This window comes from Aquila chrysaetos, chromosome 1 (genome assembly GCF_900496995.4).
Source record: "Aquila chrysaetos chrysaetos chromosome 1, bAquChr1.4, whole genome shotgun sequence".
Taxonomy (NCBI): domain Eukaryota; kingdom Metazoa; phylum Chordata; class Aves; order Accipitriformes; family Accipitridae; genus Aquila; species Aquila chrysaetos.
The window spans coordinates 84,971,119-84,985,970 of record NC_044004.1 but is presented as its reverse complement, the minus strand read 5'-3'; the positions used below and the strand labels follow the sequence as shown (position 1 = coordinate 84,985,970).

General features: G+C 43.6%; 1 protein-coding gene and 1 long non-coding RNA gene across 4 annotated transcripts in view; one reads left to right on the top strand and one right to left on the bottom strand.

Annotated features, from left to right (window-relative positions):
• The window catches only part of ANTXR2 (ANTXR cell adhesion molecule 2), a 118,355-nt gene extending 108,702 nt beyond the window's left edge, over positions 1–9,653 (top strand). For all 3 annotated transcript variants that reach the window (XM_030007609.2, XM_030007599.2, XM_041123188.1), the window contains one exon: positions 7,763–9,653. In XM_030007609.2, coding sequence (XP_029863469.1) covers positions 7,763–7,801 — 39 coding nt within the window. In that variant the 3' untranslated portion in view covers positions 7,802–9,653. The remainder of the gene's footprint in view (positions 1–7,762) is intronic.
• Positions 1–14,852, bottom strand: part of LOC115338786 — a 194,852-nt gene that overhangs the window by 35,288 nt on the left and 144,712 nt on the right. The gene's annotated exons all lie outside the window — the stretch shown is intronic.

Sequence of the window (14,852 nt, the reverse complement as noted above, 5' to 3'; positions counted from 1 at the left end):
GCGAGCGTAATATTGTAACGGTTATAGCAGTGAAATACATCCTGAGCGGGGGAGCTAGTAAAGAAGCGCATGGATGTTAATGCCAGTAGAATTTTAATGCCCAGGAGATGAGGGCAAGGTGACACTAGCTCTAGTTAATGTTGCTTTTGCTGGCTACAGCGAGGGAAGATCACCGACGGCCCTTTCTGAAGGCTGTAAGACAGCGGGGTTTGGCCCCTGAGCCCAACACAGGCATGTCGGCGCAAGCTGCTGTCTTGTTCCACTCCGTGGCACCAGGCTCTGCTGAGGGGAAGCAGTAGGATTTTTCCAGTAAGGAAACAGCCACCTCTGTCCAGCTCTTGTTCCAGGACTTTGAGGAGGGTGCTGCCAGTGCTGGCATCTCAGCACCTAGTTTCAATCCCTGCTGTTTTTTTTTATTCCTTTAAAAGGCCCTTTCATTGCCACAACTGCATGTGTAGGAGTTCATTATCCCCGGTAAGCTCTGTACTGGGAGTTAATGATTCTGAAGAGGTTTGGAACGCAGGAAATTGTCTGTTCCCTTGCATTAGCAAAGAAGAAAAGGTTTACACAGTCCTGTCTTTTACTGAAAGGGCTACGGGGCAGAACCTGATACTCTCAACTTTGATTCCTTAGAGAGGCAAACTGCAGGCTGGGCCACAGGGAAAACAAGTGTAAGAAGAAACAGAATCAGGTAAACCAGATTCTCATCTGCTGACCCAGACTGCACCAGCAGTCTCAGCAGACTGTCGTGGAGAGCTGTCGCAAGAAGACAGCTTCCTGGGGAACGACAAAGCTGGGCTAACAGGGATGCACCGATCACAGAGATGAAAGATGCTCTGATAATGCTGCGAAGACAGGGCCAACATAAATGACATCGCTAAATACGTGCCTCGGGAGTGACATTATTCTAAAACCCTCTCCTTCCTCACGGCTATGCGGGCACTGATCAATTGGGCTGGAGGGCACAGAGCTCACGTGTGCCATATAAATGACAAATCCCAAAAGGGTATGTTCTCTTTATGGGGACACTGCAGCTGGGGGTAGAAGCACATGATTCTCTGCTTCTGCTGGTATGTCAGAGACAGACAGTGGACCATCTTGATCCTCCAAGGCCAAAATGAGCCAGTCTTTTACGACATTGTATATTACAGTGGTTCTGGACAAAACAGAGCTGTAAGTGCTCCTCTGGAAAATGCGGTTGTCCTTATCAGTCCTAGGTTGGATGCTGAACAATTCAGCAGCGTACTGGGAACCTTTTCCTATATATACAGTTACTCAGCATGTTAAAGAAATTAATTCATACGCAAGGACAAGGTAAGGTTGAGCAACAAAGTACATGAGAACAGACGGTACAGCGTAGGCTGGGTGGCTGGATATCATCCCATCCCATCCCATCCCCTTGATTTACAGACTGCTTCACTTGCCCGTTCTAAATTACTGAAGAATACTACAAGCGAGGCCAAACGTACCAAAGGAAGCAGTAGCCGCAGACAGTGGGTTGAAGGTGGTGTGTTAAAAGCTACCTCCTAAGACCAGTGACTACCCAGCAGCAGCCAGCTGCTTAAATGCTAAGCGAATGATTTGAAGTCATGTTCCGAGTAGAGGATATTCTGTCCCTTGAACTTTATGTGTCACAGTGGTTACAGTTCATAGGTAGCCTGAGCCTGCTGGCTCAGTAACATTTGAAGGAAGGCTGCGCTGAAGGATCCACAGCCTCAAAGGAGACCACATCTCACCAGGACCTTTGTGACAGCATCCAGAAGTTGACGCTGGATTCAAGGTTTTATATGGAGAACCTGACTTCCTTTAGTTGCATCCTTTTAGGCAATTGCACAACACAGTAAAGGAGAGCAAACCAGAAAACTTGAAGCGCTTGTTCTCCAACCCATGGTGAAATACTCATTTTGGAAAAGTCCTTTCCATGCAGCGAGGCCCTTAGGTTCAGAAGGTATTGTTTAGTATAGTATTTCACATGTGACTACAAAAAGCCTGTCACGCAGGAAAAGCAAGAGGAACAGTTCTATTGCCAAATTTCAGCTTCGGAGGTAGTACTGCGAGGACTGCTGTCGCTGTTTTGGCAAACCCAGTCCACATTTGCGATACCAAGAATGGAGCCTATATATCCATATCTGTGTATTTGTCTCTCCTTTGCATATGTGTTATATAATTTAAAAAATGCTTCTCAAAAAGCTCTAGGCACTCCAGATGGTACTTAATAATAGAAAAAGTTATACTCTGACACGACTCCAGGCAATAAAACTCCCCCCAGCCAAGCAGGCAGCTATGGCATTGGCACCCAGCTCCCCCCCAGCCCGTGCCCACCTAGTACTATGATGTGGGAGAAGGGGAGGGTGAAGAGCTTTCTTAGCCCGCGACCTCAGTAACAGACTTCTACGTTCATCTCAACAAACACAATGCATAAAACTTTCGTGATGGCCAGTTACGATCCTGCTACTCATTTTAAATCTGCTACTAGACCTTTGTTGCCTTTCATCTATTTCAGTTTGGAAAGATCTAGCAAAATTTATTCGTCATCTCCATGAGATCACTGCCTCTCATTCTCACCCCTGCATGCTTTGAAACTCTTTTTGCTGAGCAGTGTGTCTTCTGGCTGTATTACTCGGGAGGAAAAAAACCCACCTCAATAGACAGTTTTAAATGGCTGACCAGTACATAAAGTTTTATAGCAGAACATGTTTGCAGCTTGTAACCGAAAGAGCAGAAAACCTGTAGTTCAGTTTGAGCAAAATGCAGCAGAGAAGCAAAATCTAATTTACTCTCTAGATCACACAGGAGCTACATGGTGAATATTTGTACAATGCTTTGAACAGGGAAGGTCAGCTCTGGCCATGCGGGAAGCGGGCTCGGCTCCAGAGGAGCCTGTGCAGCCTGCCCTGCTGCCTCCACCGAAGAGCCCAGTGTTACGTTAGGGATCGCTGCAAGGCGGCACATGTTTGCTCACACATGCACACATACAAATTAAAGTGCTTTTCAAACCTATCTAGCCAACATCAACAACTGAGCTCCAGGCTTATATTAGAGTGCAGTCCAAAAGGTATCCTCCTCCACACGCCCGCTGCACTGTTGCAGCAGAGCTGTACGGGCTCGCAGAAAGTCACTCTGGAGGAGGAAACACAGCTGTTTCTGCAGGCACCTCTTAGTGCTTTTTTTTTGGGGGGGGGGGGGGGGGCATTGCCATGCGAGGCTCTAATCTGCCGTTCAGCGTGAGCATCCACTTCCCTTGCGATTGTGTGCCCTGCAAGGACTTTATCTTGGTTGCCCCGTAGCTTAAATTCAGAAAGAAATTCAGCAATGTAAGAAACGGCTTTGATGTAATGTAAAAGTATTCCTTCTGAGGTAAAAACCCTTGCTGTAGATATTTTTCCTTTTTATCTTGTTTTTTTTTCCTTTGGGTTTTTTGTTTGTTTGTTTGTTTTTGGGTTTTTTTGTTAAATACCTGCCATATTCTTCTCCTGCAGTACCTGTGATGAATCTTCAAGAGTTAAGGATGTTGGGGTTTTTTCTGTTGAATCTGGTGCATGGAGACAACTCCCATATTCCACACGAAGATCACAGAATGCTTGCATAACTCATTTTTTAATTACTCTAGTCCTAAACCACTAATTTAGTTCAATTTTGTACTGACTACGTGTTGGTATTGTTAAGGTTTATGATCCAGTGATTTACAAGGCATGATACATCTGATTTCAAATTGGTTGTATTGATTGTTTAATTGAGTACGGGGACATGAGTGTCACATTAACTCACCAAATTGGTGGATCATGGCAATGCTGCTAGGATGGTAATTCACTGGCGTTATTAGTTACATAGAACAAGCAGGTTTTAATTGTGAAGGCCAAAAATAGACTGATGAGTCTACTGTTTGGTAAATAGTGCTTCTATTTAAGTAAATAGTCCTTTTTGTAAAGTTCAGATTAATCAGAAGAAAAATTTAATATTCTGTTTCTAAAAGCTGATCTTAGTGATGAAATAGATACCACTACATGGGAAGTTTTGAATTCATTTAGAGGAACGGCTTTACACAAGTATGCATCTTTTTCTCAAAACCAACTTGGACAAAGACAGTGATGTTGGTTACACCACATACAACCCCGTTTTCTCGTTGATGAAAACCTACAGTTGGTATTGGTTTGATGTGGAGTGATAAATCCTTAACAACTGAAAATTAGTCTTTTATCTTCTGCCTACTTCAGTGTGCCCATCTCGAATTTGAATCGTTTAAGATCTCACTTAAACTACTTACAGTGTATTTGTTATTATCTATTACTGTCTGATATTGACAGTGCTTTGATAGCTGGTATTTCTTAGGTGCTTTGAGATACTCCGGTTAATGGTGTTTTGTCTGCCTGTTGGATGGGTTACATGATCAGGGGTGTGGCTGACCAAACAATTGCTTCTTGTTCTCGTTCCTCCCCCATGAGTCCTTGAGTAAGGAGTTTGGGGGCAGAGACCATGGGAGATGAGCGGGGAACCATTATGGTAATTGCTCATTTAAGGATTTCTTCTGTCCCTGCTACATCCAGAACTACTTGCTCTGGAAGGAAGAACCCTCTAAGCCAGCATTTAGGGGAAAGAATTATGGACGCAAAACCAACTGTGGCAAACAGACCAAGAGAAAGGCTTGCTGATATACATGTATCCATTTTTGCTAGGAAATAGCAATATGAAAGGTGTGTCTAGTAACTGTGCAAGTTAGACTGAAATTGCAGGCATGGTGAGAGCTCAAAGCCCTTTACGTTGGCTTGAAAGCTACTTCTTAATGCATTTCATGTGTAGGTATTGTGAAACCAGGCACCTTGTCACATCCCATTACCTAAACGTAAAAGCTGTTCTCTCCTATGCCAGCATGCAGTATTTGCTGTTCCGTTAATGACACTACAGTCTTCCTGACCTTCTCATTAATTAGCACTTCCAGTGTATTTTCCAACATCCTGATTTCAGCTCTGTCCTCTGCAAGCATCACATTGTACACAAAAAATGGTTTCTTGCATGGAAGGCTTTGTTTTCATTTGAAATCTCTCATCCTCCAGTTTTCTTAAGTAAGAAAAGGTAGTCGAAGTTGCCAGTACAGAAATTCACAGAAGTTATAGCACTATCTGATCATACATCAAATATAATTGCTAACTTAATGCCTACGGGTAGGTTCAGAGTAGCAGTGACTCTACCTCAGGTAGAAAGGAAAAAAAGAAATATCACAAGAGCATCTTCCAAAAACCTTCTAACCCTTACTAGAGGCTGGCAGAGAAGACGTGTTTAGAACAAAAGAGAACATCTTTTTCGTCATTCTAGTGAAAGCTATGCCCTGTAACTCCTAAGATACCACCTCTAAATATTATTTTAAGGCTTCACAATTTCCAAATTCATTTTGGAACAGGTTTATTATGTTCCCTTTCCTCCTCAGTTCCCCCCTTATATTGTTCAAAAATCATCTACCACTCACGGTCAGCCTTTAGAAGACAATGGACCCTCCAAAATTGCAGGGCACTTACGAGAAGGCACCTGGCCAGCGGAGCGGGGCACAGTGCTACAGACCTGCCGCGTCCCCCCTTGCCCCGGAGCGGCCAGGACAGAGCAGAGGGAGCAGCCCTAACCGCGGAGTGGTTCAGCCTTCACTGCTGGTGCGGCTCACAGGGGATTCGCAGTGACAGTTACATGCGTGCTACCTGGCAGGATCCCAGCGAAGGCAGAGATGGAAACCCATGCTGTCTTTGGTAACCAGGTTTCAAGGTGGAAGTTCTCCCTCATTTTCTATGCGTGGCTCTTCAACTGGAAATCCTTCCTAGGGCCGCAGAACACCATCTTCCCTAGAGCTAAGGGGCTAGTTTTCCCCTTTAATGACATCTGTTATATAGTTCATTAATGCCATTCTCAAGAGCTAAAACCACACTCAGTCCCTCTTAACGCGCTGCACTTAGCGACTTCATGTAGTCAGACCCTGAATAATTTATTTTGGATTCCAGTGATTACTTCAGACCTCAGGTAAAGCATTGAGCCACCAAAACAGCTTCTAAATGCAAACTGAATGCAAACACCAAAATGAGTCATAGTCAAATCATTTGCTCCAAATTCATACAAATTCAGGTACTGGTAACTATCTTTAAAGAACAGTGAGAAAGCTACAAACAAAAGCAGAAATTTTGTATCGATGGCCAAACGGTAGTATTAATTACATCAGCTAGGAACTACTGCAATTCCCCTATTACCTGCTTCCTGCTAGTGTTTTGCAGTCTTGTTTTTCCATTGTAGCATTAACTTGGATGTAAACATCCTTGCTGTCAGTGTTTATTTAACATTAGCTCTGTGGTCAGAAGTGCTCGAGTTGCACAGCATTTCTGGATTTTGTGCTCCAGAAATACTTTGCTTCTACTACAGAATTCATTTTGATATACTTAATTAAAAAAAACCACCAACAAACAAAACAAGCAAATGGAAAGGTGCATAAAGATGTCCAGGCCTATTACACTTTGCCTTTAAAGGAGTCTCTTTGCACTCCTGGTTGATCTCTATGCATGTCTTCTGCATTTATAATACAGATGGTAGCAGCTAGAAGTCACTACAGTTACTGTACCCACCTATTCACCAGTTTTATATTTATGATACAGTTGGCAGAAGTAGAATCATTAGAAGAGCGTCAGGGAAAAAAAAGATCCCTCGATCAAAACGCCTCCCCTTTCGTGCCAGTCAAGGGCAGGTGCCAGCTGAGACTTGCTTGAGTAATGCCAAATTAACACTGTGTGCAGTCACCCTCCCCGTTAACCGGTAAAACATTTAGATGAAAATAAATAAATGAAAGGAATATGAAATTCAGCCCACTCGAATGGAGGGACTTTGTAATTAATGACGAACCTCACACCAAAACACGCGATACCGGCTGGCATTCACTAATCATACCATACGTGTTTTCATACAAGTACTTAATACTTCCATTTCGTAGCTTGGAGAATTACTTTCTCTGGGTGGAGAAGTCCTGAACAAAGGGTCGATGTAAGCTGGCTTTTTCCATTACAGAAAGGAAGGGTATCGCTGGTGTGCCCTGAAGAGCTGTTTAAAGAGAGGAGCTGTTCTGTTGAGAGTATACCCTACTTCAACAAATTAATAAAAAGGGGTCATGATTTTTGCTAGTGGATTTGTTTCATTCAGCACACCAAAAGCTGTCAAAATTCATCTGGGCCCATTTCTGGGAGAAAGGTATTTACTCGGGTATGACACGAAGAGACACACTTTTCCTTTTTGTGCACAACGATTTTAAAGCACATAAGAACAGAGTTTATAGATGCAGAGCTTGGGTTATTGCTAATAAAATACACTTTCAAATCAGCAGCAGCTCTGCTAACTAACCGTCACATTCATCTGCACTGCGTGAGGATTTGGCTTGGGGGAGATCTGTGGGGAGTTTCTGTCTTCAGCGTGATCTTCCTTTACCATGTTTAGATAGGTTTGAGTTTGCTCGCTACAGTTAACCAAGAATTTGTAAATTATCCTCACAAAAGACCTGAGAGTGTTCAAAACGTGTCTTACGTGTCATCGCTGCTTTCCTAACATCATAAATTTGTAAGTCAAATGTAGTGCCTCACTCTGGGTAATCCATTAATTCTTAAAAGGTTTTTCATGGGTGTGTTATTTTCACAAACATCTGAATTTAAATTACAGCCTTCTTCTACCATCTAATAGTCAGCATTCGAAAATCTTGGTTGCATATATTACTCCACCAATAAGAGCTTCTCTCTCTCCCCCCCCTCAGGGCCGATGTATCAACTTCACCCGAGTTCAGTCTCAGTAGAGGAGAAGAGGATACCAGGAGGAACGACAGCCACATTGCCACTTTTCAACCAAGCAGAGAGAACCGAGCACTTCCTCGCATTTCTTGGATCATCTTCAAGCCCGAACTCAGAAGAAGGTTTCTGCATTCCCCGCTCCCAGGGGCCAGCACTGCTGTACTGAGCTCCTGTGTTTCACCCCAGTACGTTGATACTCTGTGATTTGCAACAGTGACAAGAAGAGAAGCATTGACTTGCGTGCCTATGCTTTTATAGAACACAAAAGGGAGAATACAGACACCAAAGATGATAATGTTTTTCTATTTTTGTTACTTTATGGTTTTTTAAGGACTACAAATTCTCAGGACCTAATGTGCTTTTAGCAGAGATGCGAAGTTTCTCAGATGCAGAGATGGCACGTGTTACTTAAACAGGGACTACTAGCCAAAGGCAGAGGATAAAAATTCCCACCAGGCTAAGCAAGCACAAGAGTTGAGTGCCTTACAGCGATGTCAGATCACAAAACCCTTGCGAGTCTCCCATCGCATCGTGCCTTACGGGAACCTTCTGACTGGAAGTCTTGTCATTCTAACACTGAAAAGTGCACACGCATGACAAAATGTAGACAGGATGCCTCAAGGTATTGGTAGCAAGCAAGACTTTGCCCTTTAGTTTTTGAAGACACCTTTCTTTCATTATGCACCCGGGACAGGAAGAAAATTAATAGAGCGTTATTCCACGGGAAGACAGCCTGTAACCAGAGATCTTGAGCGGAGTTTGAGGGACTGATGCTTCAAGACCTTGACACTGTGGCTGGTGGTTTTTTCCCCTTTCCTGCATTCAGAGTTCAGTAGCGCATAAAACATCATCATCTATAAACATACCTAGCAGTCGTAGGCTTATGTATTTTTTTTTTTTTTTTTTAAGATCAAAAAAAGCAGTAGCCACTAAGCTGGTATCTCAGGGTTCCCCCCCCCCCCCCCAAATCTCCAAGGGCTCTTCAGCGTCACAAGCCAGCAACTCTCTTTGCATGAGAATTTCAAAGTTTAATTAATATAATTAAAGGCAACAGCAAGCAGCAGCCTGTGAAGATTTTGCTCATCTTTTTTATGCCTTTTGACATTGAATGACCTATTACTGTATGTGCATTACTCGGTTTTCGAGGGGGCACCGAGCATTGGTCGAGATTCAGCAGTGGAAAAAGACCTCCTTCCATCAGTTTAGAAATTAAATTTGTGGGAGCGCCGGCCATCACAAAACATTGACAATGTATGTATTATAATTTTTTAGAAAAACCAGTGTCGTGTCACGTCGACGATGCCAAATTATGTTAGCGTGAGCGGAAACACTGTGGGGGAGGAAGGAGGGAGCAGCTGAAGAAAAAGGCTCAAATGATCCAGTCACTTTCGATACTGTACTTCAGATGCAAAATGGATATTCGAGTCGAAACCTGACAAAGCGCGCCCGCTTTGATGGGAACTGGTATAGACAATGACCAGTGGCTGGGTCAGTGGGATGTCTCTCTGCGAGCAGGGAGGCTTATCAAATGACACTAAAAATAAGTTCAGCAACCATCACGTTGGAGGGGAAAAGGCGAACATTTCACATTTGGTGGGCATGAGCGTGCGCAAGATGGAAAGAGCAATGCGAAGCATCCTGGTCTAATTATCTCCTTTGTGTTCTTCATTGAAATTGCAAGGGACATAAATAATTTTCTTGGTCGATGTCCAAATTCGTGGCACTGCCCAAAGAAGCCTTTACATATATCCACTTGCTTACATCGTTTGCTTGAGTTTATTTATGTCACTGGTAGCCTCATCATCAACAGCCATGTGTGCACATTAGACTATAAATAAAATTATTATCTAAGTTTCAGTGATTATTTCCTTCTTCTTCTCCTCCCCCCTAGCCACCCATCCTCTTCACAACTTACACCTTCATTTTGCCAGGTACACGGTCACCCTCGATACCGGCTTCAAAAGACAGACCACCTTCCTGCGGCCCTGCGTGGTGTGCCGAGGCGGCCTGCCACAGCCTAACTCAGGGGCTCCCGACTGTTCCACAGCTATTAAGAACCTGTCAGACACCGGCTCGTACAGTATGTAAGTCACGTACACAGAAGAATAAAGTGCCCACAGAGATGGCTTGTCGCTCCTGTACCTCGCGAAATCGCAGCTTCGGTACCACTGGCCGCTGGTTGGGGACATTTTAGCCCAGTTGCGTGCAAAAGGCTGATTTATCAACGAATCCCAGCCATCGACAAGTCTTTGGCTTATTTCAAGCCACTGATTAAACCTCTGTGTACTCACCAGCTTAACTCGAGATGAAGAACCAAAACTAGGTAGGTTTGCTAGGACACACGTGAGGTTCTGTACCACTCCTTGAGACACTGAGGCGGTACAGGCAGAAACACTGATCTCATCAGACACCAAGTTAAAATAAACTCGGCTCTGTTGTACTTATTTTTCCTCCATTTTTAATGTAAACACGACACTTCTTTTGAGATATTGCTGGAATTGTCAGCTTGCATTTTGAGCAGCGTGTTGCATAACAGGAAAACATGCAGATGAAGAGGATTTTTTCCCTCACATGTATCTGCTGTCTCTCAAAGAATATTTGTAACAAACAGAGCCACAGAAATAGAAATCCACTAATAATCCTTTGTCCTCTCTAGCTGTCTATCCATATTCATTAAAAACTGTGGAACGTGCAATTTTTCACAGAGTGGCTGATAACCAAGCAAAAACGTATTTCAGGTATCTGCATTGATTTTTCCCTTGTAATTGGCATGATATTACAGTACCTTACACTTTTCATTTAGCTGAAGATAATACCCTAAGAGTTTCATTATTATACAGTGTGGAGTATCTGTCACAAATAATTTGGGGGGCAAGAGGCATAGGGTAATACTACTTTAAAATCCACTGATTCAAAATGACACAAAGTAAGGCTTCCTTGGCACGAGAGCTCAAAATGCTTGAGAAAACCACAAACGTGAGGGTTAATAGAGTACGTCCCTTGCACAGTTTCAAACCTTGGCTATCTGGTTACAGAAAGGACCATGTCCTGGTAACATTGTTGGTATCTATTTTAGCCTGCCTAAGGAAAGTAACGGTCTCTTGAAAAATTAAATGAGCCTAAGAGTGATCCAGAAAACATTCTACTTAGAAGCATGTATAAACCCCACAGTGTGAAGTAATTCTTTAACAAGATGCCTGCTCCTCAGTATCTTATTTCCATGTCAAAAAGATCCGCCAAATACAGATGACACAGCAACTGCAGGCATTGGGTGGCGTGACCCTTCACGTGTTAAACCTGTTTAAGAAACCTCTGATCTCTCAAAAAATGACGGGAGAAAGAACGTCTGATCGGACAAGTTTCCCTTCTCAGGAAGGCGCAGCGTTTTCCAGGAACGCGTGCTCCGGGTTTCTGGTCGGTACAACAAAGCGAGCGGTTACCGCCACGGCCCCAGTGAACGGAGCCCGAGACGGCCATTCCCAGGCAAGCCTCGGAGGCATAGCCTCACGTCCCCGTGTGCTGCACTGCGGTTTGGATCCTGCAGTCAGTACTTGGGACACCGGTTTGGTCTCTAGAGACTTTCCCCTGAAAAGCAGAACATGCTTGGGGGTTTTTATGTTGCAAGCATGAAGATTAACGCAGAGCAAAGAAAAGAATAAAACCTACAAAATCTGGCTGCGTGGCAACTTATTAATGACCTGACGGGTGACAATAAGAACCATTTTTCTCTCGAGTGGTGTGTTACTTCACTTACCTGCGGATGCCTCGTATTGCACAGATACTGAGCATTCATTTGCGTTCACTGTAATCGAACTACAGGTTCTGCCTCAATACCAGCTCTGTAAACAGTACACACCTTGCTCGCAAAGACAGTGCGCTGACAACATACTGTGGATGTACAACATGAGGCAAAGTAATTACGGGGAAGCAAGTATCAATTCCAGGGGACAAGAAATCTAAATAGATTCTCACCCAGATGCCACCAGCTACACTGAAACCTGTTTCAAATGCAGTAGAACTGAGGAAAAAACCCAACCTGAAGAGTTAGGAAAAGGGAAAGCTGGTTTCACTGCCCTTATGCTCAATTCCCTGGTAATCCTAGATGTCCGCAAACACTGTTCGCAGGCGAGCTATTTAAACAAAACTGGGTCTGCATGAGACGTAAACAGCACTCTATAATAATCTCTCAATTTTTAAGAGATTTATTGATGCTCCTTTTACTTGATCATGCTGAAAAACAGAACGCATACCTCACCACGTATGAGACTATCACCAGCAAGAAAAGCACTTCGGTGAAAATATTTTTTTTCCTAACGAGCAATGTACAAAACACATAGAAATACCACCAGCCAGTCCTTGAGGAGCTCCTGTTGTGACCAAGACAAAGCAGGATTTATAGGAACAGGTAACAGTATTGTGGACAATAGGATATCCTAAATACAGCAAGGCTGGTTTTATTTTATGAATTTCGGTAGTAGCAGAAATTAATTGGCTGAAGTTAATATGAAATAAAAATGAAAATGAATTTTTCAGTGTTCCCTTTCAGTTGTTTTTTAATTTAACAAGAACTGCAGCTTTCACCAAGCATTAATCTGCTGGGCTTAAACCAAAGGAGATGGGTCAGGCTGATATGTCTAAGGTGAAAGGTAAGGGAATTTTCTCGAGTGCCACGATGCAGGTTCATGCCGAGTCACGAGCACTGCGTGAAAGCCTGGGCTGGCTGGTATAAATTCATACCGGTGTTTTTCCTGCAGGAAATTACCGTGCCACGCCTCTCCTCTTTTAATCGTCCTTAATGCGACATCACAACTCTGCAGTTTACATACTGATGTTTACTTAACGTCATCGTATTAAAACGTACTAACACGCCTGCATTGTGGGTGCAATCCTAAGTCCCATGTCTGGTGGTGTGCTTTTTTTTTTTCTCCAAGGCAAAAGATACTATTTTTTAACCGTCTCAGTAAATGGTACCTCATGCAAGTCATGTTTACATCCCTTCCCCGTGATTTTGATAAGACTCCGAATACACAGTTATCCAGCCTCTTCAAAATTTGTGGTGACATAAGACTGCACTGTTCATTGTTTTCACTTTTAAGCACGTCCTTACAATTCAAATCATGTTGACGTACCCAAGGAGAAAAAAAAAAAAAAGGTGACAGCCGCAAGTAGGGTAGGTTTTACCTTTTGCTTTTCCTCCCTGCATGTGGGAAGGGACTAGGGAATTTTGTGTTCTGCCATTTTAGACAGACCATCCCTTTCCAGCTGGGGGAGAACTGTCACTTTTATTTGTCACAATTTAGGCTGCAGGGAAGGGTGAAGAAACTGAGTGCTATCAATTAGTTTTTTTCCAGGTGGCAAAAGTACACATTTTATCCTGTGGTTATTGACTGCTACCTTGTGACTGAAATAACACTGGTCTGCTGCAGAACAGTTTTCTTTTTTCTAGCTCATTGGGAAGCAGCGAAGGTGCCATCACCATCTGTCTGTAGATTTTAGCTCACTGGAAGTTCTTGCTCGCAAGAGGAGCTTCTGAGGAGAATTTTGGAAACTAAAATCTGCAGCGTTGGGAGGCAGGGCCTGACTCTGACCGCTCCTGCATGCACCCCTCGCGCGTTGCTGAGCATTTCCCAGCTCTAAGAAGTTGTAAGGTGCGCCGGGGATGTTCTGGGGTAAGCACACGCCTCCCTCTCCGTAGCTAATCCAGACGTACTAATCTCGCAGAAGCACTACTGACTTCTTTCTCCATCCTACGGCCGCCGTGGCTTGGGAAGCACCTGGCGGCTCAGAGGATCTCCCAAGAGATAACGTGAGGAGTTGGGAGAAGGAAGGCCACATAACAATAACCTGACCTAGATAGACAGTAGCTGTCTTCGGATGTGAGCGCACAAGTCGGGGTGCGTCTTGTTAGAGCCACCTTCTCTGTGCGTACATACTGTCAGGCAGAAAAAGGGACAGATTTTTCACAGGAGCTCAGATTTGTGTTTCCCCGCACACAGAGCTCCGCTCGCCCGGACTGAGAGCAGGCCGGAACGCGGACGGCCAGCAACAGGCTCCGCAGACCCTGTCCTCCACAGCAGCCTGCAGTGGGCACAGAGGTTTCCTTTTTCAAAAGCAGGTTTGCTCAGTGGTGGGTGACACAGAAAGGTTAAACGTTGCTTCCATGTCAAAAATTTCAGCCTGACTCTATCAGCAGAACGGGCATAAATAATGAGGTCATCTGCTGTCGAAGCCAAGCTCAAGTGTTACGAGAGAGAAATGTTCCCTTTCAGACTGCTTAAGGGGGTGGGGAGGTTTTGCCATTGTCTTCAGCAAAGAGAAAAGGATCCAGCCCAAGGAGCTAAATTTGAAAATGATACCATTAAAATGGCAAGCCTCAAATGTCAAAAGGAGGCAGGCAAACTGTACCAAGGAAAAATGAAAGCAGGTAGAAACGTACTGATCAGGAACTTAAGAGATCACAGTAAGCAAGTGAAGTAAATGATAATTTGCTAATGAGCATCTTCTAAATACCTCTTGGGCTGTTACAAAATTACTTAATGTCAAAATTGCTAGTAAGAGCCTTATTAGACCTGGCATGTACTATTTTATTTCACAAATCTGTTTTGCATTGGCTCAATTAAAATTGTTATATATTTTTGGGTCTTGTGTAGGTGCCATCTGTTTAACAGTACAAGTGGGTCCTGTGATGCACTTGTAAATTTTCTGCTGCAATAGTTTTTTTTAATATAATGAGGGACTCTGGATACAAGAAACTGCCTATACTCAATGATTTTTTTTGTTTTTTTGGCAGTAAACTTACAACGACTCTTACCGTGTTACAAGGATGGCTCTGCATCCTATGGAAAAGCAAACAGCTGATCTACATGTTTGCACCGAAGTAATATTATTTAATTCACACTTTTTTTTTTTCATTTGCTTGTTCCGCCTTATTTTGTAAATGAGCTTATTTTCCCAAACTGGAATCCATAGGATTGCTCTCAGCTAGTTTCCTGCGGCTGTAGCTGCTGCCTTCCGCGGAGCTACTTGGACCACATGTTGAAGTCAAGTCTTTACCCA